Genomic DNA, 26,112 nt, shown 5'->3' with positions numbered 1-26,112 from the left:
TCTGGATCTTCAGGGTTGCACACACACACCCTCTCCCCAAACTCCTGCCTATTCAGGGCTTTTTGGTTTCCGGCTCAAAGGCCTTCCCTGGTCCCCTCCCGGCGGTGACCCCGACAGAGCCTCCTCATGAAGGACTGGCCGGCAAGGCGGGACCCAACACCAGGGCGCTGCCCCACCGGCTCCAGACACCAGACCGGGAGCAGGCCTTTTCCACAGTGCTGAAACTGCCCCTTACCCACCCCAGGGCTGTCCCACCCAGCGCCAGCTCTGCTCTCCAGGGCACGCCCCGCGAGTCAGGTGACGGCTCAGGTTCCTGGGTCCCGGCCACCCATATCAAAGACCCAGGTGGAGGTCGGGGCTCCCAGCTTCAGCCTGGCCCGGCTCGGGCTGTGGGGGCATCTGGGGAGCGAGCCAGCGGGTGGAAGGTCTCTCTCAATCTGATTGCGCTTCCGTAGCCCAGGATCGGGCACGCGCGTTTTCGCCGCGGCCCCTTTTAGAGGCGGGCCCCGGGCGCGCGCTCCCGGAAGACGCTGGGCGCTCCGGACCGGTCCCCTCCGGCTCCCTGCACCCCGTCTCCCCGCGATCCGGGTTGCCGCCGCTCAGCCCCTGGCGCCGATCCCGGACCCCCGGCCATCTCGCGCCGGGCCCGGGTCGCCGGGGCGCGTCTGAGCCTTGCGAGAGCGTCCGCGCCGATGGCTGGCTGTTGAGTCCCGTGGGCCCCGGGCGCGGGGATGGGGGCTCCCTGGCGCTTGTCGGTCCGGGTCTGCGTGTCGCGCCTGCGGCGCCTGGAGCTGGGGCCCTCCGGGGCCGCTCGCCACGCTCGGCTCCGCTGGCTTCTGCTGGGCGCCCTGCCCAGGCTCATCTCCGCGGACTGGGACGGCGGCGGCGGCTTGTGCCAGCCGCGGGCACGCGGGAGCTGCCCGGCCGGCCGTGCGCCCGGGACCACCGTCGCCGACCCAGGGCGCGGCGGCTGCGGCCTCCTGCGTGCCCGGGTCTGGCTGCGCGCCTGCGCCCTCCTGGTGAAATTCCTCCCCCTGCTCCTCCTGTACCCGCTCACCTACCTGGCTCCCCGGGTCTCCACCCTCTGGCTCCACCTGCTTCTGAAAGCCACGGAGACCTCGGGCCCCACCTACATTAAGCTGGGCCAGTGGGCCAGCACGCGGCGCGACCTCTTCTCCGACGCCTTCTGCGCCCGGTTCTCCAAGCTGCACGTCCAGGTGCAGCCCCACGCCTGGGCGCACACGCAGCGCGCCCTCCAGCAGGCCTTCGGGGAGCGCTGGGACAGCGTCCTGGTGTTCGAGAACCGGGAGCCCGTGGGTTCTGGGTGCGTGGCCCAGGTGTACAAGGCGTATGCCCGCACTGCCCTGCTGCAGGAGCGCAGCGTCCAGAGCCTTGGGGCGGCGGGGGCCCTGAGGCAGCTCCTTCCTCCAGGCGATCTCGCAGACCAGTCAGTTCTAGAAAGGCTGCTTCTGCCCGAGGCCGGCCTGGTCCGGTCCGGTGCGGGCAGGTCTCAGGCCCCCGCCGCCGGCCGTCAGCCCGAGCAGGACCACCTCATCCCAGTGGCCGTGAAAGTAAGTGCTGGGTGTCTTCAGCAGGGCCTTGGCAGCTCGGTCCCACCCACCCACCCACTGAACCTCCCCGGACCTGTCGGGCCCCGCCCTGGCTCTGTTCAGAGTGAACAGCCCTGATCCAAAGAGCTTGAGTCCAGAATGTTGCAGGCTTTGTATGGTTTTTTTAAATTATTATTTTGGAATATTTGCATATACGTCATGGGTGAGACCCAAACCTAAACATAAAATTAATCTACGTTTCCTATACATCCTTAGCACATGACCTGAAAGGTAATTTTATGTGATTTAGATATATGAAGATTTACTTTTACCGATTCGAAAGGTAGCGTTAGAGAGAGGGAGAGGCACAGATCTTCTATCCACTGGTTCACTCCCCAGGTGATTGCCACAGCGGGCGCTGGCCCAGGAGCTTCTTCCTGCTTGCCCGTGTGGGTGCAGGGGCCCAGGCTCTGGGGCCACCTCCTGCTGCTTCCCCAGGTTCGCTAGTACAGAGCTGGATTGGAGGTGGAGCCGCGGGGTTCCAGCCGGCCACCATGTGGGGTGCTGGAGTCCCAGGTGGCGACTCAGCTGCTGTGCCACGGCACTGGCCCCTGTGTGGTATTCTTGGTGCACCTGCATTTTGGCTGTGGACCAGGTGCGGAATTTTCCGCTTGTGACGGCACGTGGTGCTGGAAAAGTCCAGATTTCCAGCATTTCAGATTGCAAACTTTGGAATTAGAGCCGGTGAGCCTGTTCTGCAGTGGCTTGGCTGTTGTCTGGCGTGCCTGCACCGTACCAGCCGTCTTGTGTCCTGGCTTGCGGAGTGGTGCTGCAAACAGGCCGAGGGGAAAGGGAAAGGGGTTTGGAGGGTGCCGACGTCGGGAGTGGCGGAGCCGCCGTCGCCATCCAGGGCTTCCTGGGTGCTGGGGGCGGGCCCCTTGCTCCCTTGCTGGGGGGCGCAGCCCTGGGCCCTTCCTGCCTCACTGCAGCTTTTCCCTGGCAGGTGCTGCACCCTGGCCTGCTCTCAGAGGTGCGTATGGACTTGCTGCTGATGAAGATGGGCAGCCGGGCCCTGGGCCTCCTGCCAGGAATCAGGTGGCTGAGCTTGCCTGAGGTGGTGGAAGAATTCGAGGCGCTCATGGTCCGACAGGTGAACTCCCCTTCCCTCCGCTCGCAGCAGCGCCCGCCACAGTCCTTGCGGGTAGCAGCTGGTGAGTGAATGCTGAAGGAGTGAGCTGTTCCGCAGCAGGTCGAGCTGGGTGGTGTGCTCGGGCGCAGGACACCCACTGGGGAAGCAGTCAAACCTCGGTGGCTTCACGCAGCACGGCTGTGGCTGGCTCGTATCAAAGTTCTGTGCAGGGGAACTGGAGAACGAGCACTCGACGCCACGGTTTTCCAGTGACCCAGTTTCCTCCCAGGTGTGACACTGCCGTGTTCCCTGTGTGTCGCCTGCAGCCAGTGCGGGACGCAGAGAGAGAGAGAGAGGGAGGGAGAGAGAGGCCACGCGGGGTGTCTTGCACCTCGCTTCCTCCCAGGCTGCTGATGGGAGCTGTGATCTCGGGCCCCGTGTGACTGCGAGGGAGCTCGGGAAATGCGCTGTTCCGTGTGCCGGGCCAAGGGAGCCGCTCCTGGTGCAATGCGCAGCGCTGCTGGGCTCCGGGTGAGAGCGGTCGGCGGTCGCGCTCTGTGCCTTGGCTTCTCTTGGCTGAGTAGTGAGGGGCATCTCCTTCCTATTCAGACCCTTGGGACATCTGTGTGTGAGGGCAGACTTGGCAGACACACGCTGGGGGGGCCTGGGGCTCCAGGTGGGCGTCTCCGCTGGCTGCCTGGTGGGCAGGTTTTAGAAGTCCTTGTTCATAGCCTCTGCGTTGAGATTGCAAATCCAGGCGTTCCCTCATTGTGTAGAAAGTCCCTGGTCTGAGCGGCTGTAACAGAATACCACAAACTGGGCAGCTTATACGCAGCGGGAGTTTATTTCCTCTGTTTGCAAAGGAGGTCAGAGATGGGTAGCAGTGGCGGCTCTGGCCTCTGGGGAGGACCCAAGTTCTGGTCTGCAGGTAGTTATTCTTTTGTTGTGTTCTCACATGGTAGAAGAGCTGTAGGTCTCTGGCCTCTTTTTTTTTTTTTTTTTAAGATTTATTTATATATTTGAAAGGCAGAGAAAGAGAGACCTTCCATCCACTGGTTCATTCCCCAAATGGCTGCAATGGCTGGAGTTGGGCTGATCCAAAGCCAGGAACCAGGAGCTTCCTCCAGGTCTCCCACATGGGTGCAGGGGCCCAAGCACTGGGCCATCTTCTACTGCTTTCCCAGGCCATAGCAGAGAGCTGGGTGGGAAGAGGAACAACTGGCACCCACCTGGGACGCCGGCCCTGCAGGCAGTGGCTTCACCCGCTGCGGCACAGCGCCCCCTCTGGCCTCTTTTATAAGGGCACTAATGCCATTAAGAAGGCTGCCCCCAGGGCCGGCGCTGCCCACAACGCTCGTGTCCCATACTGGAGTACTGGTGCAAGTCCCAGCTGCCGCGCTCCCAATCCAGCTTCTTTTTTTCTTTTTAAGATTTATTTTAAGCCGGTGCCCCGGCTCACTAGGCTAATCCTCCGCCTTGCGGCGCCGGCACACCGGGTTCTAGTCCCATTCGGGGTGCCGGATTCTGTCCTGGTTGCCCCTCTTCCAGGCCAGCTCTGCTGTGGCCAGGGAGTGCAGTGGAGGATGGCCCAAGTGCTTGGGCCCTGCAGCCCATGGGAGACCAGGAGAAGCACCTGGCTCCTGCCATCGGATCAGCGCGGTGCGCCGGCTGCAGCGCGCCGGCCATGGTGACCATTGGAGGGTGAACCAATGGCAAAGGAACACCTTTCTCTCTGTCTCTCTCACTATCCACGCTGCCTGTCAAAAAAAAAAAAAGATTTATTTTAAGACAGAGTTACAGAGAAGAGAATCTTCCATCCGCTGGTTCACTTTCCAAATGTCCTCAGCAGCCAGGGGTGGGCCAGGAGCTAGGGAGCTTCATCCCCACCTCTCACATGCCTGCAGGGGTCCAAGCACTCGGGCCATCTTTTACTGCTTTCTCAACTGCATTAGCGGGGAGCTGGAAAGGAAGTGGAGCAACTGGAACTCAAACCTGCACTTGAACCAGTGCCCCTATGGGATGCTGGTGCTGCAGACAGTGGCCACTCCCCAATTCATGTCCTGGCTAATGCACCTGAGAAGGCAGAGGAAGATGGCCCAAATACTTGGGCCCCTGCTCTCCACATGGGAGACCCAGATATGGTTCTGGGCCCCTGGCTTGAGCCTGGACCAGCCCTGGCCATTGTGGCCAATTTGGAAATAAACCAGCAGAAAGATGAATCTTCCTCTCCCACTCTTGGCCTTTTAGATGATTTTTTAAAGAGGGCCCTCCAGGCCGGCACCGCGGCTCACTAGGCTAATCCTCCGCCTAGCGGCGCCAGCACACCGGGTTCTAGTCCCGGTTGGGGCGCCGGATTCTGTCCTGGTTGCCCCTCTTCCAGGCCAGCCCTCTGCTGTGGCCAGGGAGTGCAGTGGAGGATGGCCCAGGTGCTTGGGCCCTGCACCCTATGGGAGACCAGGAAAAGCACCTGGCTCCTGGCTCCTGCCATCGGATCAGCGCGGTGCGCCGGCCGCAGCGCGCCGGCCGCGGCGGCCATTGGAGGGTGAACCAACGGCAAAAGGAAGACCTTTCTCTCTCTGTCTCTCTCTCTCACTGTCCACTCTGCCTGTCAAAAAAAAAAAAAAAAAAAAAAAAAAGAGGGCCCTCCAAGACACTGTGGCAAAAAATAACCTAAATGAAAGATCTCTGTGAGTGAGATCCCAGCGGAAAGAATGGGCCATCAAAGAAGGAGGTACCTTTCTCTGAAGGGAGGAGAGAACTTCCACTTTGCTTACGGCCTTGTCTAAATAAGGTTGGAGTTTGTGACTCAAGAGGCTTCCATAGCCTTTGCAGCTCATGGCGAGAGCCTTGGGTGACCACTGACCTCATAAATAAGAGTGTCAACTGTTAAATCAACAACAGGAGTCACTGTGCACTTACTCCCCATGTAGGACCTCTGTCCTTAATGAGTTGTACTATGAGAATGAACGGTAAAACCAATTTTCAAACAGTACTTTATACTTTGTGTGTCTGTGTGGGTGCAACCTGTTGAAATCTTTACTTAGCATAGAGTTGGTCTTCTGTATATAAAGATAATTAAAAATGAATCTTAATGAAGAATGGGATGGGAGAGGGAGTAGGAGATGGGACGGAAGTGGGGGTGGGAGGGCAGATATGGGGAGAAGAACCGCTATATTCCTAAAGCTGTACCTATGAAATTTGTATTCATTAAATAAAAGCTTTCTTAAAAAGATAACTAAAAAATAAAAAAGAGGGCTGCCCGATCAGAACTTGCTTAGTTCTGTCATTTTAGGGGTTCACATGCCAGTCAGGTTTGGGTGGACTCCGACATCCAGGCCAAGGCGTTGCACTCTGCTCTGAAATAGGGTACCTCAGATAAAAGAGAAAATGGACGCAGAGAAGATTTCTTGTGTTTCAACAACTGCCTTCGTGCTACCGACTCCGGTGCGCCGTGCACCTGAGCTTCGGGTCCCTGTGGAAGCTTGGCGGCCCTCACGTGCTCCCGTCACGTCAGACTGACCCTCTATCTCTTACCCCATTTGCCTTCAAAATCAGCCCTTCCAAGGGCAAGTTCCTGGGCTGGGAGCCTCACAGCTGAGTCTGGGCGCACACTGTGGGTCTCCTTCTGTCTCCTCCCTCTGTTGTGTGTGTGTGTATGAGTGTGTTTTAAAGATTTATTTTATTTACTTGAAAGGCAGAGTTACAGAGGAAGAAACAGAGAGAGAGAGAGGTTTTCCATCCACTGGTTCACTCCCCAGTGGTCTCAACGGCCAGGGTCGGGCCAGGCTGAGCAGGAGCCAGGAGCTTCATCGGCGTCTCCCATGTGGGTGCAGGGGCCCCAGCTCCTTTCCCAGGTGCATGAGCAGGGAGCTGGACTGGAAGAGGAGCAGCTGGGACTCGAACTTGCACTTGACCCTGCACCCATATGGGATACGGCACTGCAGGCGGTGGCCTAACCGGCTACACCACAGCACCCCCACCCCCACCCCGTTCTTTTATAAATTCACATAGAATCACTAAAAACAGTTGGAAGCTATTGTACCGAGAAAACGAATGGGCTTTTCCTGTCGGCAGGGACTGTGTGACAGGCAGTGGGCAGGCTGATGTGTGAACACTAGCAAGTCTCGTGTGCGGGAGGGGCTCCGGGTTCCAGTGGGCTCAGTTGCTGGGGCTCGGGAGAGGACGCGCTCCTTCACTCTCACCCCAGGGTGGAGGCCCCCTCAGCTTGAGCTGAGTCGGGAGAGGTGACCGGGGAGGAGAGGGAGGGAGGCAGAGGGGTGGCAGGGACGTCAGGCCCTCGGACACGCTGGGCATGACACAGAACTGGGCGAGGCCGGGCCTTACCCAGGCAGACGCTTGAGACATCCAGGGCGCCTTGGTAGCCGCGGTGACGGGGAGGGGAACAGACCTGAGGCTCGCCAGGGCTGCAGACTGGAAGGCGCTGGGCCACACGGTGTGGAGGGGACGGGAGCGGGTGTGGGGAGGAGTTCATTCAGGATCTCTGGGCCTCCCCATGGCCTGGATATAGTTGAGGGGTCCGTCTGGGAGTGGTGTTGAGGTCTGGCCTGGAGCCCGAGGTGCTGTCACTAAGAGACACTGGCCGAGGGCGAGGGGGACGTCCAGGGAGCACACAAGCTGGACGTCGGGAGCAGAGGTCTCCCTGTGGCCAGAGGCCCAGGCCCAGGCGGGGCAGGTGGAGAGCTGGGGGAGACTGAGGAGGGTGAAGGGCAGTACCCGGAAGAGGGCAGTTCCAGGGCAGTGGGTCAGCAGCGGGACAGCGCCGGATGCCCAGGGTGGCCAACGGAGGTATTAAAAATGGCCGCTCCCCAGGGCCTGGTAAGAGAGACGCCCTTGGTGAGTTTAGCCCAGGCAGTGTTGGTGCAGGGGGGTGGGTGGCTGCAGTGACATGGCTGCCCAGCAGAAGGAGACGGCCGCAGGGCTGGGCCTGTGGAGGGGCGTGGGGCTGCCCGAGAGGGCTGTGGGGGCCAGGGCAGGGGAGTCGTGGGCTGGGCTAAGAGGGGGGCAGGCAGGCAGCAGCGGAGAACCGGCCCAGGTGTCTGCTGTCTGCAGTGCGGCCTTGGGTTGCAGTGTCTTCTCCCTGGTGGGCTGGCACTGGTGTGGGAGAGCTGTTGGGAAGGCGTGCTGGTTCAAAGCTCCCGGGAGAGCTGGTGGGAGGTGTGGCTGGTGGTGAAGTGCCCGGGAGAGCTGGTGGGAGGTGTGGCTGGTGGCGAAGCGCCCGGCGTTTCGGAGGTGGCGCTCCCGCGGCCAGCCCGGCCCTCACCTTCTCTATCTCTCCAGATCGATCTGCGGTACGAAGCTCAGAACCTGGAACGCTTCCAGCGCAACTTCCGGAACGTGACGTCGGTCAAGTTCCCCACCCCCCTGCACCCGTTTGTCACCAGGGATGTCATGGTGGAAACTTACGAAGTAAGATCCGGCAGCTGGGCCCGGCGGAACCCTGTGCTCACAGCCAGGCCATCGTGGCCGCGCGGTGCCTGTCCGGGAGGGGCGTGAGTGCCTGCAGAGCTGTGGGAGCCTTGGCGTGTGGTGAGCGGCTGAGAGCACTGGACGTGGCCTTCCACTTCCTCAGTCCGGAAGCCTGCTCGGCCGGCCGTGTTGTCAGCTGCTGGCAGAAAGGGGGCTGTCCCAAGAGCAGATGACAGCGTGACTGAGGGCCATGGCCCAGGGCGAGTGCGGGAGAAGCCCTGTGCAGTCTCAGCTGAGCCCTGTTAGAGGGGCAGCCCGGGCTCGCGGCCGCCCGTGTTCCAGCGGGGGCGCCTCAAGCGAGTGCTTTCATTCTCCTATTTGTTGGTCTCCAGGGGTTGCTTTGAAAACGCAGCTCGTTTCCCTTTGCCTCCTTCCCTTTCCTCACTCGTTCATGTCCCCATTGGCCGATTCCCACTCTGGAAGTCACTCTCGCTGCACCTGCTCCCGTCTGGTTCCACCGTATCACAACGCCTCTTCTCTGTCCTTAGCAGAATGGGTGGGCTTCCTTGCTTTTCTTTTTTAAAGACTGATTTATATATTTTGAAAGTCAGAGTTACAGAGGGGGTGGGGGGAGAGAGAGACAGAGAGAGAGAGAGAGAGAGATCTCATCTGCTGGTTCACTCCTCAGGTGTCTGAAGCCAGGAGCCAGGGTCTCCCATGTGGGTGCAGGGGCCCAAGTGTAGTGGGCCATTTCCCACTGCTTTCCCAGGCCATAACAGAGAGCTGGGTTGGAAGTGTAGCAACCAGGACTCGAACCGGCACCCATACGGGATGCTGGCACTGCTGGCGGTGCCGTTATCTGCCATGCCACAGTGCTGGCCCCAACGGTAGGTTTCCTTCCCGATAAGCCTCCGGGACTTGTCCTTTGAGAAGCAAGACAGAAGGGGAATGTAAACAGGTTAAAATCCACGTGTGACTGGCAGATTCCTGCGGTCCTAAGACAGGAGCAGGGCGTTGGACAGGCTGGTGGGTGAAGCGTCCTCCCCCGTCTTCCTAAAGGAGAGCGTGCCCGTGTCCAGTTACCAGCAGGCGGGCACTCCTGTTGACCTGAAGAGGAGGATTGCGCAGCTGGGGCTCAGCATGCTTCTGAAGATGGTGAGTGCGTGGCCAGTGTTGGCTCAGGCCCGGGGCGGGCAGGGCGATGCCTGGGAGCCTGTGTGGCTCGTGGGCTGGGAGGGGCGGCCGGCACTGAGCCATCATGTGGAGAAAGCCTGCTCTGGAGGTCGGCGAGCCTGCCAGAGGTGCTGGGGAGACTCTCAGCAGCGCCATCTCCCAGAGCCTACAGTCAGCCAAACCGCTAAGTGCTGCTTTAATTGTTCAGAGTCTTCCTGGGGCACCTGCCATGTGCCAGGCCCGCGAGCAAGTGCACGGAGCCCGAGAGGAGTGACCGCGAAGCAGGAAAGCAGGGACTGGCACACGGTGTCACGTGGGAGGGGCTGTCTGGCCCAGGGCTCACGCTGCACGCGGCTGCACCCCAGGTGGACGGGCCATCCGTGTGAGGACAGGTGTCTGGCCCAGGGCTCACGCTGCACGCGGCTGCACCCCAGGTGGACGGGCCATCCGTGTGAGGACAGGTGTCTGGCCCAGGGCTCACGCTGCACGCGGCTGCACCCCAGGTGGACGGGCCATCCGTGTGAGGACAGGTGTCTGGCCCAGGGCTCACGCTGCACGCGGCTGCACCCCAGGTGGACGGGCCATCCGTGTGAGGACAGGTGTCTGGCCCAGGGCTCACGCTGCACGCGGCTGCACCCCAGGTGGACGGGCCATCCGTGTGAGGACAGGTGTCTGGCCCAGGGCTCACGCTGCACGCGGCTGCACCCCAGGTGGACGGGCCATCCGTGTGAGGACAGGTGTCTGGCCCAGGGCTCACGCTGCACGCGGCTGCACCCCAGGTGGACGGGCCATCCGTGTGAGGACAGGTGTCTGGCCCAGGGCTCACGCTGCACGCGGCTGCACCCCAGGTGGACGGGCCATCCGTGTGAGGACAGGTGTCTGGCCCAGGGCTCACGCTGCACGCGGCTGCACCGCAGGTGGACGGGCCATCCGAGTGAGGACAGGTGGGCACTCCGGAGGGGACCCTGCGCTGAGCTGCAGAAGAGACTTTGGAGGAGGGCATGGTGACTGCTGAGCTGAAGGAGGCGGGGGGCCGGCTCCCCAAAGGTCCAGTCAGACTTTAAAAAAGCATGCATTATTTACCTTGACTGATGAGGCTTTTTAAAGTATTATTTTGAAACACACGCATACACAGAGAGAGAGACAGACAAAGGGAGAGAGATTTGCCATCCTTCCTTCTGCTGGGTTGTTCCCCAAATGCTTGCAACAGCCAGAGTTGGGAACTCATTTCCAGTCTCCCATGTGGGGGTCACAGGCACCCCTGAACCTGAGCCGTCACCTGCTGCCTCCCAGGGTGCATTAGCAGGTACAGGAACAGAAGTGGGGCTGGGGCTGGAACCCAGGCGCTCCGGTAGGGCGTGTGGGGGTCACAGGCGAGGTCTTAACTGCCGTGTCGGAGGCCTGTCCAGGAGTTTGGACTGCAAGGGTGAGTGAGCTCATTTCAGGTTTTTCTTTCCCCCTTTTTGTAATCAAATGATAAAATTTAGTCAAGCATGCGGATCTAAATTACTGCTCCGTGAATTTTACAAAGCTGAACAGTACCCAAGAGTCTTAGCAGAGGAATGCCCTGAGGAGGAGGACTGTCACGGCAGGTGTGAGCGGGGCCAGGCCTGTCGCTGGGGCTCAGAGCCAGATTTCGATTCTTGGACATTCAGGTCTCTCTGATCTTACAAATGGTTGGAGGGTTCTTTTAAAAAATCAGAATTATATTTTATTAAATAAGTTATATTATTAGGAAAAATGAATTGAGATTTGATTCAAATAGAATATCGCTTCAATTTTTTACATGTGCTATTACTATACAAAGAACACATTTAATGTAGTTCATAGATACAGTTTTTTTTTTAAGATTTATTTTTTATTTATTTGAAAGGCAGAGTTAGAGAGAGAGAGAGAGTGACAGACATCTCCCATCTGCTGGTTCATTCCCCAGTGACCCCCAACAGTCAGGGCTGGGCCAGACCAAAGCCAGGAGCTTCTTCCGGGTCTCCCATGTGGGTGCAGGAGCCCAAACACATAGGGCATCTTCCGCTGCCTTCCCGGGTGCATCAGCAGGGAGCTGGATCAGAAGTGGAGCAGCTGGGAATCAAACTGGTGCCAGAGGGATGACGGTGTCACAGGCCGCGGCTTTACCTGCTGCACCACAGCCCCGATCGATACAGCTCTCGGAGTGTAGTCATGCATCCCCTCCTCTTCCCTCTCTCAGCTTTGTCTTCCCTGCACCTGTACCTGTAGCCCAGGACTCTGGAGGGGCCGCAGCAGAGGGCCTGGCCTGTCGGGGAGTCTCTGTTCCTTACCGGCCAGAAAGGGCTCTCCCCAGGCTGATTTTGCCTGCTGGGGCGCCTCTGGCCGTGTCTGCCGACATTATCATAGCTGCGGGGGCGGGGCTGCTCCTGGCACCTGGTGGCCAGGGCCGGGGGTGCTGCCAGACAGCCCTGCCCTCCCCTAACCATGTGCGGAGAAGCCTGGGCTGTGGTGGGTGCTGCTCTGGGGGCTTCTGTCTCCCGGGGGGTGAGGTTTCTCAGCCCTGGGGTGGGGTGCACAGGCTCCTGGGAGAGGAGCTTGGAAGAGGACAGGAGGTGTGCAATGGCTGCGCTGGGACCGGCAGCTCCCAGGAGACGTGGGCGGGCAGGGTCTGAGCCACGCTGGCCCTGGAGGCTGCAGTGGGCATTTTGCTGGTCTGCCTCACACACTGGTGGTTGGGGGGAGCCTGGAGCCCAGAGCTGGACTTGTCTGGGTTCAAATCTCAGCTGTGCCCCGCGCTGGCCGGGAGCAGGGCTGGGTGTCTGAGACAGATGACTTAGCCTCTGTCCTCGATGTCTCGTCTTTTACAAGGGGACAGCAGTAGCCTTACTGGGTTCCCATGCTGTAAGTGAGGGCGTGGTGGGCCCAAAGTCGTCGTCGTCAGGCGTCCTAGTCACAAGCGGCCTTGCCAGCAGCTAGCACGTAGGGACAAAGAAGGAAGACCCGAGGTTGCCCCAGGGCTGTTCTTCCCCGTGGCCAGGCCACAGGACCAAGGGTTAGGTGGGGAGGGGGGCCCTGCCCAGTGCTGAGAGCCCAGGTAGGCAGCCCCCAGGTGTGGCAGAGAGCAGGAGGGGGAGTGATGAGTGAGTGCGGCATGACCATGGGTGGCAAGGGTGTCCTGGAGGTGAGGGAGGGATTGAGCCAGGTGCTGGGAGCAGGGAGGTGGAGCCTGCAGTTGGACGGCCGCTCGTGGGCCAGGGAGCCTGGAGTGCACAGGCGCAGGCTCAGGGCCACGCCACCTCCCGCTGGACGGCAGCTCGTGGGCCAAGGAGCCTCGGTGAGGTTGTGGGGTCCGGCTGGGCTTCAGTTAAGTCAGCGCAGTGGGCAGGTGACTGTTCCGGGGTGCAGTGGATGGGTGCAGAGCGGGGACTGCGCCAGTGCTCACACTCTGCGTTGGCTGGGAGACGTGCCCGAGCCTGTCCATCAGCAGCTCCCTGCGCCGGCCGGGCCATCCCCTCGTCCCCTGTATGGGACGGCCACCCATGAGAGGCGGATTCCTGCTCACAGGTGCAGCGCAGTGCCTGGGCCCCGTGTGAGGGCCTCAGCGCTGTGTCCTCCTGCCCTGGGAGTGCCCCTCACTGCCAGCCCTGATGGAGGGGACGTCTGGCTCCTAAAGAAATGCGGCCCCACGACGCGGACAGCGCGGAGGTTGGGGGGCTCTGGAATGCGCGGACAGCGCGGGGGTTCGGGGGCTCTGGAATGCGCGGACGGCGCGGAGGTTGGGGGGGGCTCTGGAATGAATAGCTGCTCTTAACTAAAAGAGCAGCAACGCAAATCGTGGAGCAGAAGCCTTTGAAATGCAGTCTGGTTTGCTCTTCACCTGTAGGATGTTTTTTATCTTTTTAAAGATTTATTTATTTATTTGAAAGGCAGAGTTACAGAGATAGAGAAGAGGCAGAGAGAGAGAGAGAGAGAGAGAGTCTTCCATCTGCTGGTTCACCCCCTATTTGGCCGCAACGGCCGGAGCTGCACTGATCTGGAGCCAGGAGCTTCCTCTGGGTCTCCCACGTGGGTGCAGGGGCCCAAGGACCTGGGCCATCCTCTACTGCTTTCCCAGGCCAGAGCAGAGAGCTGGATCAGAAGTGGAGCAGCTGGGGCTAGAACCGGTGCCCATATGGGATGCCAGTGCTTCAGGCCAGGGCGTTAGCCCCTTGCGCCACAGCGCCAGCCCCTGTAAAATTTTTTTCAATCTTTTTTTCCTCTCAAAAATGTCAGCTTGGCTCATCCCTGTACAGATTCTGAATCGCTGTCATCCAACGATGAGGCTTTGTTAAATGTGCTTTTTACCCTCGTGCTTGTGGTCGCCCTGGTGGCTGGGCAGTGCTGTGTGGGGAGGGTGGATGGATCCGAGAACCGCGCCGCCTCTCTTCCCAGATATTTGTGGACAACTTTGTGCACGCGGACCTCCACCCTGGGAACATCCTGGTGCAGGGAGCCCACGGTCGCCCCACGAGCTGGGAGGCACAGCTACAGACGCTGGACATTTGCGACACGCTGGTGGTGGCCGCGATGCCCACCCCGCCCCCACTGCGCCTGGTGCTGCTGGACGCAGGCATCGTGGCCGAGCTGCGCCCCGCCGACCTGCAGAACTTCCGGGCAGTTTTCACGGCCGTGGCCCTGGGGCAGGTGAGGCCTCCCAGAACCACGGGGTCGGGGCTGAGTCTCCGCCCCACGCGGAGCTCCCCAGCCCTGGTCGATCCTGTAAACGCTCCCGCTGAAGCCACTGCGGCGAGAGATGAGGCCCCTGGGTCTCACCCGCTCGCCCGAGCCTGAGGCCAGTCTCAGCAGCTGATGGTGTGCGGTCTCTTTTCCAAACGCTGCGGTGCCCTGGAAGTTCTCTTCCTCCTTCTGCAAGGGTACAGGTGCGCACCAGGGACCGTAGCTTCTTTTTTTTTTTAAAAAAAATTAAGTTTTATCTAAAAATTTATTATTTATTTGAAAGAGTGACAGAGACAGAGGGAGAGACAGCGAGATCTTCCATCCGCTGGTTCATTCCCCAGATGGCCGCAATGACTGGGGCTGGGCCAGGCTGTAGCCAGGAGCCAGGAGCCACATCTGAGTCTCCCACGTGGGTGCAGGGACCCAAGCACTTGGCCCGTCCTCTGCTGCCTTCCCAGATGTGTTAGCAGAGAGCTGGGTTGGAAGTGGAGCAGCCGGGACTCGAACCCTTGAAGGCAGTGGCTTAACCTGCTGGGCCACCTCGCTGGCCCCAGGAACCGTGGCTTCTTGTCCGAGTGCTGGCTGCTTCTGTGCCCTTCCTGCGAGAAGCCGCAGTGCGAATGGGGCCAGGCAGGTTGGACTCTCTGGAGAGGGGCCGCGTGAGGTTCCCGACCTCTGCGTGATTCTGAGGGGCTCAGGGGTTGAGAGAGGAGAAGGGCACAGCAAAGCCCTGGGTCTATTTTTATGATTTATTTATTTGAGACAGAGTTACAGAGAGAGAGAGAGAGAGGGAGAGAGAGAGTGTCTTCCAACCACAGGTTTACCCCACAAATGGCCCAACAGCTGGAGCTGGGCGGATCAGGAGCCAGGAGCTTCTTCCAGGTCTCCCACGCACGTGCAGGGGCCCAGGTGTCTGGGGCATGTCCCACTGCTTTCCCAGGCAGGCAGGGAGCTGGATCGGAGCGGGAGCAGCTGGTACTTGAACCTGCGTCCATATGGGATTCCAGAGCCGGAGGTGGAGGCTGAGCCCATTACGCCACAGCGCCGGCCCCAAAGCCTCTTCTGAGTCAAGTCAAATGCTGTGGCCAGGGCGAAGGAGAAGAAATCCTGCTGGTCTGTGGGGGAGAACATTCTAGCAGGAAGGACCTTGGGGGAAAACCTGCCTTAAAAAACAAGTGTAAGATTCAGGGGGAGGCCCCGCTCAGAACTCCCGGGACAGGGTGCTGAGAGCTGGAGCCTGGGGAGGGGGCCTGCTCAGAGACTCCCGGGACAGGGCGCCTGAGCCTGGGGGGGGGCCCTGCTCAGAGACTCCCGGGTCAGGGTGCTGAGAGCTGGGGCCTGGGGAGGGGGCCCTGCTCAGAGGCCCCGGGTCAGGGTGCTGACTGAGAGCTGGAGCCTGGTGGGGGGGCCTGCTCAGAGACTCCCGGGTCAGGGTGCTGAGAGCTGGGGCCTGGGGAGACCCTGCTCAGAGACTCCCGGGTCAGGGTGCTGAGAGCTGGGGCCTGGGGAGGGGGGCCCTGCTCAGAGACTCCCGGGTCAGGTGCTGAGAGCTGGGGAGGGGGGCCCTGCTCAGAGACTCCCGGGTCAGGTGCTGAGAGCTGGGGCCTGGGGAGGGGGCCCTGCTCAGAGGCCCCGGGTCAGGGTGCTGAGAGCTGGGGCCTGGGGAGGGGGGCCCTGCTCAGAGACTCCCGGGTCAGGGTGCTGGGAGCTGGGGCCTGGGAGGGGGCCTGCTCAGAGACTCCCGGGTCAGGGTGCTGGGAGCTGGGGCCTGGGAGGGGGCCTGCTCAGAGACTCCCGGGTCAGGTGCTGAGAGCTGGGGCCTGGGGAGGGGGGCCCTGCTCAGAGACTCCCGGGTCAGGGTGCTGAGAGCTGGAGCCTGGGGGGGGGGGGGCCTGCTCAGAGACTCCCGGGTCAGGGCGCCTGAGCCTGGGGCCTGGGGAGGGAGGCCCTGCTCAGAGACTCCCGGGTCAGGGTGCTGAGAGCTGGGGAGGCCCTGCTCAGAGACTCCCGGGTCAGGGTGCTGACTGAGAGCTGGAGCCTGGGGGGGGGCCCTGCTCAGAGACTCCCGGGTCAGGGTGCTGAGAGCTGGAGCCTGGGAGGGGGTGCCTGCTTAGAACTCCCGGGTCAGGTGCTGAGAGCTGGGGCCTGGGGAGGGGGCCCTGCTCAGAGACTCCCGGGTCAGGGTGCTGAGAGCTGCAGCCTGGGGATGGGGGCCCTGCTCAGAGACTCCCGGGTCAGGGTGCTGAGAGCTGGGGCCTGGGGAGGGGGCCCTGCTCAGAGGCCCCGGGTCAGGGTGCTGAGAGCTGGGGAGGGGGCCCTGCTCAGAGGCCCCGGGTCAGGGTGCTGAGAGCTGGGGAGGGGGGCCCTGCTCAGAGACTCCCGGGTCAGGTGCTGAGAGCTGGGGAGGGGGCCCTGCTCAGAGGCCCCGGGTCAGGGTGCTGAGAGCTGGGGAGGGGGCCCTGCTCAGAGACTCCCGGGTCAGGGTGCTGAGAGCTGGGGCCTGGGGAGGGGGCCTGCTCAGAGACTCCCGGGTCAGGGTGCTGAGAGCTGGGGCCTGCAGCCCTGGACAAGTGTCCTGGGAGGGCGGATGTTGTGGCACAGCGGGTAAAGCCTCTGCCAGTGATGGCCACTTTACGTCTGATCCAGCGCCCTGCTGACTGCCTGGAAAAAGCAGCAGATGGCCCACGTGCTTGGGCCCCGCCAACCCTTTGGGTGCTTTGGGAGAGCCCTATGAAGCTCCAGGCTCTGGCTTCAGCCTGGCCTGGCCCTGGCCATCGTAGCCATCTGTGGAGTGAACAAGCAAACGGAAGCTTGCTTTCTTGCCCTCTCTCACTCTCTCTCTCTGTTTATATCTCTCGGTCTCTGTCTCTTTCTCTGTGTGATTCAGACTTTCAAAATAAATAAATCTTAAAAGCGTGTCCTGGGGCCAAGGTTAAACCCGAGGCACAGGGAGGGCAGGCTGGGGGCTGAGGTCAGAGGTCATAGCCTGGTTCCTGTGTGTGCTGTGGAGGGGATGGCATCAGTAGTGACCATCATGGTTGGGCTGCATGTTCTGGGAGACCACTAAGGCCTGGGGGGGGGGGGTGCCTGGGGAAGGGAGGTGTGGAGAAGGCAGCTGGGCCACTGAGGCCGGTCAGCTCAGGCAGGACAGCCTCCATCAGAGCCTGGCTGATGTGGCCCGACGGCAGGGCCAGCCTGCGGTGCTGGGTGGGGCACGGGCAGCAGGATGCCGGCTCTGCCCGGTGCCCTGTGTGGTCTTGCAGAGTGTAGGAGACTTGCACACCCTTACCTTGGCCTTGGTGAGCGCAGGCAAGGCCAGCTGAGCGGCAGAGATGTGGGGGACTGTGGCCAGAAGCAGGTGTTGTGAAGAAAACAGGTGCCCACAAGCAGGATGGCGGGAGCCGAGGGCTGGGAGCAGCTGGGACAGACAGAGGTCTGGGCAGGAAGTTCTCGCTTGCCGCCCTGCCGACTCCGCCCATCTCGTTTCTTCTGCATCCCGCAGGGCCGCAGAGTGGCTGAGCTCATCCTGCGTCACGCCCGGGCCAGCGAGTGTGGGGACGTGGAGGGCTTCAAGGCTGAGATGGCCACACTGGTGGCCCAGGCCAGGAAGAACACCATCACGCTGGAAAAGGTGGGCAGCGCGTGGACGGGGCGCGGCCAGGTCTAAGGGAGGCCTCTGAGAGGTGGAGAGGAGTAAGGGACAGGCCTCCTCCTCCCCCGTCTCCCAGGAGGGAGGAGGCTGGGGGAGCAGCAGCAGAACGAGGCCGTGCTCCTGTCTCTCATGAGGCCTCACGCAAGCCCACCTGTATTTTACACAGAGTCCTTTTTTTTTTTAAGGTTTATTTTTATTTATTTGATAGACACAGTTACAGAAAGAGGGAGAGACAGAGAGTCTTCCATCCACTAGTTCACACCCCAAGCAATGGCCAGGGCTGGGCCAGACAGAAGCTAGGAGCCAGGAGCTTCACCCTGGTCTCCCACGTGGGTGCAGGGCCCAAGCACGTGGGCCATCCTCCACTGCCTTCCCGGGCACATCAGCAGGGAGCTGGATTGGAAGTGGGGCAGCTGGGGCTTGAACTGGCGCCCACATGGGATGCCAGCATCACAGGTGGTATCTGCTACCCCACTGTGCCAGTTCTGGCAGACTTACTGTTTCCTCCCCAAGTTCGTGGCCCAGCTCGGCAGGAGCAGGTGATGCGCGAGGAGCGGCCATGGGGTTGCTGCCGTGGCCAGTCGCGTCTGTTCAGAGGGTCAGAGGGGATTTTGTGTGTGGGGTGGGATGGCGTGCAGGGGCCTCCAGGGCTTGTCCTGAGCCCGAGGTGGGGTGGGGGTAGTCCCTCCTGGGGTTTTTCCTCTCGCCCTCCCCGCGTGTGTGGGGCTGAGCGTGTGGGCAGCTCTGGGTTCTGGAAGCCGCCTCAGTCTGCGCTGTGCTGTCTTGTTTTCAGCTTGACGTTTCCAGCCTTCTGTCCAGTGTCTTCAAGCTGCTGATGACCCACAAGGTGAGGCCCCGGTTGGGGGGGGGCGGTGTGCGGCCGTTGGGGTGGGTGCTGAGCCGTTTGGAAGCATCTCTAGCTCATCTGCGTGAGGAATGCCGGTGTGGCTTCCCGACACAGCCGGGCAGGGCCTTTCCTTCTGGGCGGCGCAGTCTGTGGGTCAGGTCTGTGCGGTGCGGCTGCCTGCGGTCGCCGGGCGGGGACAGCTGCGTTAGCATGCTCCTGCGGTCTGGCTGCACGGTGGGTGGTGCTTGGGCTTCGTGTAAGTCGCGCTCGGCTCCTCCCTGAGCGGGGTGGAGTGCTGGGGTCAGCGGGCTGCCTGAAGGGGCGGAGCCTCCCCGGCCTGCTCCCGGCACTGGCTCCTGTGATGGAGTGTGGGTCAGGGCTGAGCTCGTGATCCTGGGGGGCGAGGCCTGGGGGCCTCCTCCAGCGACGGCCTTCCTGTTGGCAGAGCCCAACATGGCAGCAGACAGGGAGCGAGGGCGGGTGCGTGTCGTCTGTGCACCTGGACTCTTCTTCCTCCAGATACCTCCGAGTGAGGATGCAGCCTTGGGGGCCCCCAACTGCAATCCAAACCGTGGCCAGGGAGGAGACGGGGAGCTGTCGTCCGAGGTCCTGCAGTCTGAGGATGGATTGCTAAGGCTCATGCCAGAGAGTCAGAGCGGGGCCATTGCCTGCTCTGCAGCTGCACCCACGTCAGGGCCAGGGTCGTCTCGGGCGGCGTTGTGGTGGGGCAGGGACAGCCCCTGTCCCTCAGGTCCCTGCTGACGCACCGGGGATAGCAGCGGAAGCCGGCCCAGGTGTCCCCAGCTGTTGCGGCCATCTGCGGAGTGAACCAGCGGGGGGAAGTCTCCCTCCCTCTCCCTCTGACTTTAAAACACACACACAAACAAAACAACGAGGACAACAAGGATGCACGGGTCTCTCAGGCCTGCACTCTCCCGGGCTCCCACACCACGCGGGGTGGGGTGTGCTGACGCAGACGGAAGGGCTGCGGCTGGCACACACGGGAATTCCGTTCACCATGGAGCTGCCTGGTGCTTCCCACACTGCGTCTCGGCTTGACCTCAGGGTGGCCCTGCAGGTGGGGAGACGCCTACTGTGCCGTGCGGAGGGGGTTCCCCCAGAGACTGGGGCACAGACAGGTTGACTAGCCAGCTGCCCAGGTGCTGTTGACTGCGTGCCGTGGAGCTGAGGCCTGGACACTTAGCTCTAACTCCAGAGCTGGCTTTGTTGGTGGGGCTTTTTAGTTTTGATGAAAAACTGCCTTCCAAAACGTTTGACAAAGTTCTGTTTTAAAAATGATGTGAGTATCAGCTTAGGCTTGGGAGTGAGCTGTCTTCATCGCTAGGTGCTGCTGGGGAGAAGCAGGTGTGAGTTCTTAGGAGTTCAGCAGGAACAAGGGGCTGAGGCTCACACCCAGTCCCATCCCCCACCTTCTCTGACCTGCACAACCTGCCGGAGCCCACAGGGCCTCCCCGGGGGCCAGATGAGGCCAGGATAACAGTGGTCGAAGCAGTGTGTCCTGTGCTCGCTCTGTGGGCCCTGTGGTGCCCCATCTGCTGCACAATGCCCAGTGGAACTGAGTTTACTCCCCCCGACAGGCCAAGCAGTGTGCCCGTGACCAAACAGGCAGTGCCAGGAGCCCCACTCCCGGTGCCTTTGTTCCCGGCAGCCTCTCTGCTTGTACTCTGCACAGACACTGCTGATATGCGGGGGGGACCCGACCACCCGAGTTCTCCAGATTCGTGCTGCTGCTGCTGCTGTCCCCAGGGTGGAAGAACAGAGAGAAGGCCTGATATAGATGTTATATTCTTTTTTTAAATTATTTGAAAGGCAGAGTGTAAGAGAGGGCAAGACAGAGATCTTCTATCTGCTGGTTCACTCCCCAAGTGGCTGCAAAGGCTGGGGTTGGGTCAGGTTGAAGCCAGGAGCCTGGAACTCTATCTGGGTCTCCCTCCCACGTCGGTGCAGGAGCCCAAGCCCCTGGGCTGTCTTGTACTGCTTTGCCAGGAATCAGAAGTGGAGCAGCCGGCACTCAAACCGGCACCCATATGGGATGCTGGCGTTGCATGTGGAGGCTTAACCCGCTGTGCCATAAGGCCATCCCCTAAGCACTTTATTGGTCACTTAGCTAAAACTACTTGTTATTGAAGTAACACACATATAATAAAAATGTATCTCCCCAGCCATCTCCAAGTACACAGTTCATCAGTGTCAGCTACGTGCATGTAGTTGGGTAACAGATCCCTAGAACGTTTTAATCTTTTTTTTTTTTTTCTTGACAGGCAGAGTTAGACAGTGAGAGAGAGAGACAGAGAGAAAGGTCTTCCTTCCGTTAGTTCACTCCCCTAATGGCCACCACAGCTGGCACTGTGCGCCGATCCAAAGCCAGGAGCCAGGTGCTTCCTCCTGGTCTCCCATGCGGGTGCAGGCGCCCAAGGACTTGGGCCATCCTCCACTGCACTCCCGGGCCACAGCAGAGAGCTGGACTGGAAGAGGGGCAACCGGGACAGAATCCGGTGCCCCAACCGGGACTAGAACCCGGGGTGCCGGCGCCGCAGGCGGAGGATTAGTCAAGTGAGCTGTGGCGCCGGCCAAACGTTTTAATCTTGAAACTGGAGCCCTGTGCCCATTGAACCAATTCCCTCTTCATGGAGCTACCACTTTATCTTCTGTTTCCATAATCTTGCCTCCTCAGCATTCCTCACACAAATGGGATCATACGACATGGCCCCTTTGTATCTGGCTTATTTTATTCAACACAATGTTCTCCAGGTTCATCCATGTTGTCCCGTATGTACTAGTCAGCTCTCCATTCCTTAAAATTACCTGAGGGGCTGGTACTGTGGCATAGCGGGTAATGCCGCCGTCTGCAGTGCCGGCATCCCATATGGGCGCTGGTTTGAGTCCTGGCTGTTCCACTTCTGATCCAGCTCCCTGCTGTGGCCTGGAAAAGCAGCGGAGGATGGCCCAAGTCTTTGGGCCCCTGAACCCTCGTGGGAGACCTGGAAGAAGCAGTTGGCTCCTGGCTTTGGATCAGTGCAGCTCTGGCTGTTGGGTCATTTGGAGAGTGAGTGAATCAGTCGATGGAAGATCTCTTTCTCTCTCTCTCTAACTCTGCCTTTCAAACAAATAAATCTTTTTTTTAAAGATTGATTTTTTTTTATTTGAAAGGCAGAGTTAGAGAGAGAGAAAGGGAGAGGCACAGAGAGATCTTTCTCCCGATTCACTCCACAAATGGCTTTTCGCAATGGCAGGACTTGGGCCAGACCAAAGCCAGCAGCCAGGAGCTTCTTCCAGGTCTCCCATGTGGGTGCAGGGGCCCAAAGACTAGGACCATTTTCCGCTGCTTTCCCAGGTGCGTTAGCAGGGAGCTGGATGGGAAGTGGAGCAGCTGGGACTGTAACTGGCATTCATATAGGATGCTGGTGTTTCAGGCAGTGGCTTAACCCACCGTGCCACAACACTGGCTCCTGATTTTTTTAAAAAATTAAAGTATGTATTTAACAGTAACACAGAGATAACAGTACAATGCATACCGCTCAGCTTCAGAATGAAGCATCCCCAGGAGTAGTGTGTAGGCCCAGGCCCCTCCCCGACTACAGCCTAGTGCCGAGGGCCCCTGTCCCCACTCCTGCCCAGGCTGGAACTGCCCATGCTGCTCCTGGGACCGTGCTGCCCTCTCAGCCATCTTCCAGGCCTCAGCTGGGACAGATGGTTTCCCTGTGAGCCAGCCTTCCATTTTCTGACCCAGTGTCTGAGTTTAAATCCTGCCTCTGTTCATTCTCACTAAGTGGCTTTTTTTTTTTTTTTTAAAGATTTATTTTGTCTATTTGAAAGGAAGAGTTGAGGCCGATGCTATGGTGTAGTGGGTAAAGCCGCAGCCTGTGGCGCTGGCATTCCATATGGGCACTGGTGCGAGACGTGGGTGCTCCACTTCTAATTCGACTCCCTACTAATGCGCCTGGGAAAGCTGCAGAAGACGGCCTACGTGCTTGGGCCCCTGCACCCACCTGGGAGACCCAGGAGAAGCTCCTGGCCCCTGGATTCCATCTGGCCCAGTCCTGGCTATTGCAGCCATCTGGGGAGTGAACCAGCAGATGGAAGATTTCTCTCTCTCTCTAACTCTGCCCTTCAAATCAATCAATCAATCAATCTTTTTTTTTTTTTTTAAAGGTAGAGTTACAGGGAGAGGGAGAAGGAAGGGAGGGAGGGAGAGAGAGAGAGAGAGAGAGAGAGAGAGAGAGAGAGATAAATGAATCTTTCCATCCACTGGCCCACTTCCCAGATGGCCACAAGCGGCTGGAACTGGGCCAGTCTGGAGCCAGGAGCCAGGAGCCTCTTCTGGGTCTCTTGTACGGGTGCAGGAGCCCAAGGATTTCTGGGCCATCTCTCCTGCTTTCCTAGGCACATTTAGCAGAGAGCTGGATCAGAAGTGGAGCAGCTGGGACTCAGATGGCCTTACGGGATGCTGGCGTCACAGGTGGCAGCTTTGCCCGCTGTGCCATGATGCCAGCCCCAGGCCACTTACCCTCCCTGAGCTGTGGCTTCCTCCCCTACAGAGTAAGGGTAGCGAGTGCCTTGGAGAGTAGTTGAGCATTCCAGATAGATTCCTGCCGAGAGCAGCCCGAGTCCAGTGCTCTGCATGACTGAGCAAAGTCAAGTCTGCGAGGACTGAAGAGGGCTGCTCTGGATTTGGAATGACGACACCCATCTAGGTTTGTTGTTTCTGCTGTAGCTGTGGAATGTCCGCTTGATTATTTCTAAGCCACACACAGACCCCTAGAAAGGCACACTTTGCGTCTCAGGCTGTTTCCTTACGTTCTGCGGATGAGACGGTGCACGGTTAGGCTCACGTGGTGGGACTGGACGTCAAGAGTGCACAGTGCCATGATCCAGGAGCGTCGTCCCCACGTCTGGGGGCTGCAGCAGGAAACCCCGTTTTCTGTTTCAGGTGAAGCTTGAGAGCAACTTCGCCTCGATTGTGTTTGCCATTATGGTGTTGGAGGGGCTCGGCCGCTCGCTGGACCCCAAGCTGGACATCCTGGAGGCAGCAAGGCCTTTCCTTCTCAGAGGGCCAGTGTCGTCCCCTGACGGTGGCGGGGGTGTGCTGCGAGCTGCATGGGGGAGCTGAGGGCTGCTCCCAGGGGCCTCTCTGGCTGCTGGAACGTTTAGCTTTAGGGCACCGGGAGGGCACAGCAGCCGTGATTTGATTTCGGGGTCTGTTTGGAAAGCTGGGGTTACCTGGGGAGAACGAGGCGGGAAGGGCCCCGTCACTCCGTGTGCAGGGTGGGCCCGGTGCCAGGGACACTCTTCATGGGAGCACTCTCTGGAGAGGAATGCAGTCACGTCCTCCCGTTTTCCCTTCGTACTCGTCTTCACTCCCTAGTCACCGTTGGTAGTGCTTGATTCTCATTTTTAGGCTAAAAACTGTCATAAAATCCTGTAGACCTGTGGTTTGAGGATTTCCCCTCATTGGTAAAAGGTTGACAGTACACAGACGTGCACACACGGTGCTACCACTACTAGCAAATCTCTCAAGGGAAAACACACTCTTAAAGAAAATCTCATGTACTTCAAAGTATCTTGTTGATAGTTTAATATCTTGATGACTTCTTGCTAAAGCTTGTTACCAAAGCTTCACCAAGTAAAACAATGACTTTTTTTTTTTTTTTTTGACAGGCAGAGTGGACAGAGAGAGAGAGAGACAGAGAGAAAGGTCTTCCTTTGTCGTTGGTTCACCCTCCAATGGCCACCGCGGCCGGCACGCTGCGGCCGGCGCACCGCGCTGATCCGATGGCAGGACCCAGGTGCTTCTCCTGGTCTCCCATGGGGTGCAGGGCTCAAGCACTTGGGCCATCCTCCACTGCACTCCCTGGCCACAGCAGAGGGCTGGCCTGGAAGAGGGGCAACTGGGACAGAATCCGGCGTCCCAACAGGGACTAGAACCCAGTGTGCCGGCGCCGCAAGGCGGAGGATTAGCCTAGTGAGCCGCAGCGTCGGCCAGAACAATGATTTTTAAAAGTATTTATTTGAGGCTGGCATTTCCACTTGCGATGCCAGTATTTCATATGGGTGCCGATTTGGGTCCCGACTGTTCCACTTCCTATCTAGCTCCCTGCTGATGGCCTGAGAGGGCAGCAGAATGTGGGAGACCAGATGAAGCTCCTGGCTCTTGGCTTCAGCTTGGCTGGGCCCTGGCTGTTGTGGCCATCTTGGGAGTGAGCCAGTGCATGGAAGCCCTCTCTGTCTCCCTGTCTCTGTGTGTCACTCTGCCTTTCAAATAAATACAATAAATCCTAAAAAACCCAAAGATTTATTTATTTATTTGAAAGGCAGAGTGACAGCAGAGAGGGAGACAGATCTTCCATCTGCTGGTTCACTCCCCAGTGGCCACCATGGCTGGGGCTGGGCCAGGCGGAAGCCAGGAGTCAGGAGCTCCATCTGGGTCTCTCACGTGGGTAGCAGGGAGCTGGGTTACAAGTGGAGGAGCCATGGGGCCGGCTCTGTGGTGCAGTAGGTTAATCCTCTACCTGCAGCACCAGCATCCCATATGGGCACCGGTTCTAATCCCAGCTGCTCCTCTTCCAGTCCAGCTCTCTGCTATGGCCTGGGAAAGCAGTGGAAGATGGACCAAGTGCTTGGGCCCCTGCACCCGCATGGGAGACCCTGAAGAAGCTCCTGGCTCCTGGCTTCGGATCAGCCCAGCTCCAGTCGTTGTGGCCATCTGGGAAGTGAACCAGTGGATGGAAGACCTTTTTCTCTGTCTCTCCCTGTCCCTGTCTGTAACTCTACCTCTCAAATAAAAAAAAAAAAAATCTTTAAACAAGTGGAGGAGCTAGGACTTGAACCCTGCTTCCATATGAGAAGCTGGTGTAGCAGGTACAGTTTAGCCTCCTGCACCATAGAGCAGGCTCCCAAAGCGATGATTAGTGTGGCTGACAGACAGACAGGAGCAGACTGAGCTCTGTTCCCTGGGACTTCAACGCTGTTGCTGACTGCGGTTTCTCTGCGTCAGTGGGTTAATTTTGGTTAACTTGCAGTTGCCATGACCGGTATATCCTCTTCTCCAAGAGCTTGAGGCCCGAAGCAGCACCCAGTGGCGCCTGTGCTGTGATGTGGGCAGGGGCAGCTGCTTGCTGCCCCTCGCTGTGCCCACCCGTGGACTGTCGTCTACAGATGCTGTGACATGTGGCTGGCTGACAGGACTGCCGGATTCCAGGGCCAGTAGAGTGGGCACTAGTGAAGCTTAATTTCTTATGTCTTTACATGAAAAAACCCACATTTTATCCCTGCACCCCAGGGATTGCCTTGCGTGTCTTGGAGACCTCCGCTGTCAGCGGTCGATGGGAAGTTAAGCTGTTTGCTCTCCAAAGTCCTGCGCTGACCACTGGACGAGATTCGTCCGCTCTTCCTTCGTCAGGATGAAGTTCATTTCTTTTAAAGTTTTTATTTATTTGAGAGCAGATAGACACAGAGCCTCCTTCCCAGGCTCACTCTCCAGATGCCCAAAGTAGTCTGGAGTGAGGGAGGCTTGGGGTTGGGAGCCCAGAACTCGGGCTGGGTCTCCCACGTGGGTCGCAGGGACTCACGCACTTGAGCCATCACCTGCTGGCTCCCAGGTGCACCAGCAGGAGCCTGCGTAAAAGCCATC

At 59.5% G+C, this 26,112-nt stretch overlaps 1 protein-coding gene across 2 annotated transcripts; it reads left to right on the top strand.

Annotated features, from left to right (window-relative positions):
• Positions 1-418: 418 nt before the first annotated feature.
• Positions 419-24,746, top strand: ADCK2 (aarF domain containing kinase 2). Of its 2 annotated transcripts, XM_002722866.5 has the most exons (8): positions 430-1,571; positions 2,554-2,700; positions 7,978-8,106; positions 9,166-9,261; positions 13,678-13,929; positions 17,465-17,593; positions 18,408-18,461; positions 23,413-24,746. In XM_002722866.5, exons 1-8 carry the CDS (start codon positions 732-734, stop codon positions 23,590-23,592), a joined length of 1,827 nt encoding a protein of 608 aa, XP_002722912.3. In that variant the 5' UTR covers positions 430-731; the 3' UTR covers positions 23,593-24,746. The 2 variants fall into 2 exon arrangements, with proteins under 2 accessions (XP_051691072.2, XP_002722912.3); XM_051835112.2 differs by lacking the exon at positions 13,678-13,929 and having other exon boundaries at positions 419-1,571.
• The last annotated feature ends 1,366 nt before the right edge of the window (positions 24,747-26,112 follow it).

Source organism: Oryctolagus cuniculus, chromosome 3 (assembly GCF_964237555.1).
Source record: "Oryctolagus cuniculus chromosome 3, mOryCun1.1, whole genome shotgun sequence".
NCBI classification, from domain to species: domain Eukaryota; kingdom Metazoa; phylum Chordata; class Mammalia; order Lagomorpha; family Leporidae; genus Oryctolagus; species Oryctolagus cuniculus.
This window is presented reverse-complemented; position numbering and strand designations above follow the sequence as displayed.

Excerpts from the sequence above, each read along its gene's own strand:
- ADCK2 (XM_002722866.5), top strand. The coding sequence starts at position 732 with ATGGGGGCTCCCTGGCGCTTGTCGGTCCGGGTCTGCGTGTCGCGCCTG. Across the intron at positions 17,594-18,407 it reads ACACCATCACGCTGGAAAAG|CTTGACGTTTCCAGCCTTCT; the intron begins GTGGGCAGCGCG and ends TCTTGTTTTCAG. Across the intron at positions 18,462-23,412 it reads AGCTGCTGATGACCCACAAG|GTGAAGCTTGAGAGCAACTT; the intron begins GTGAGGCCCCGG and ends TTTCTGTTTCAG.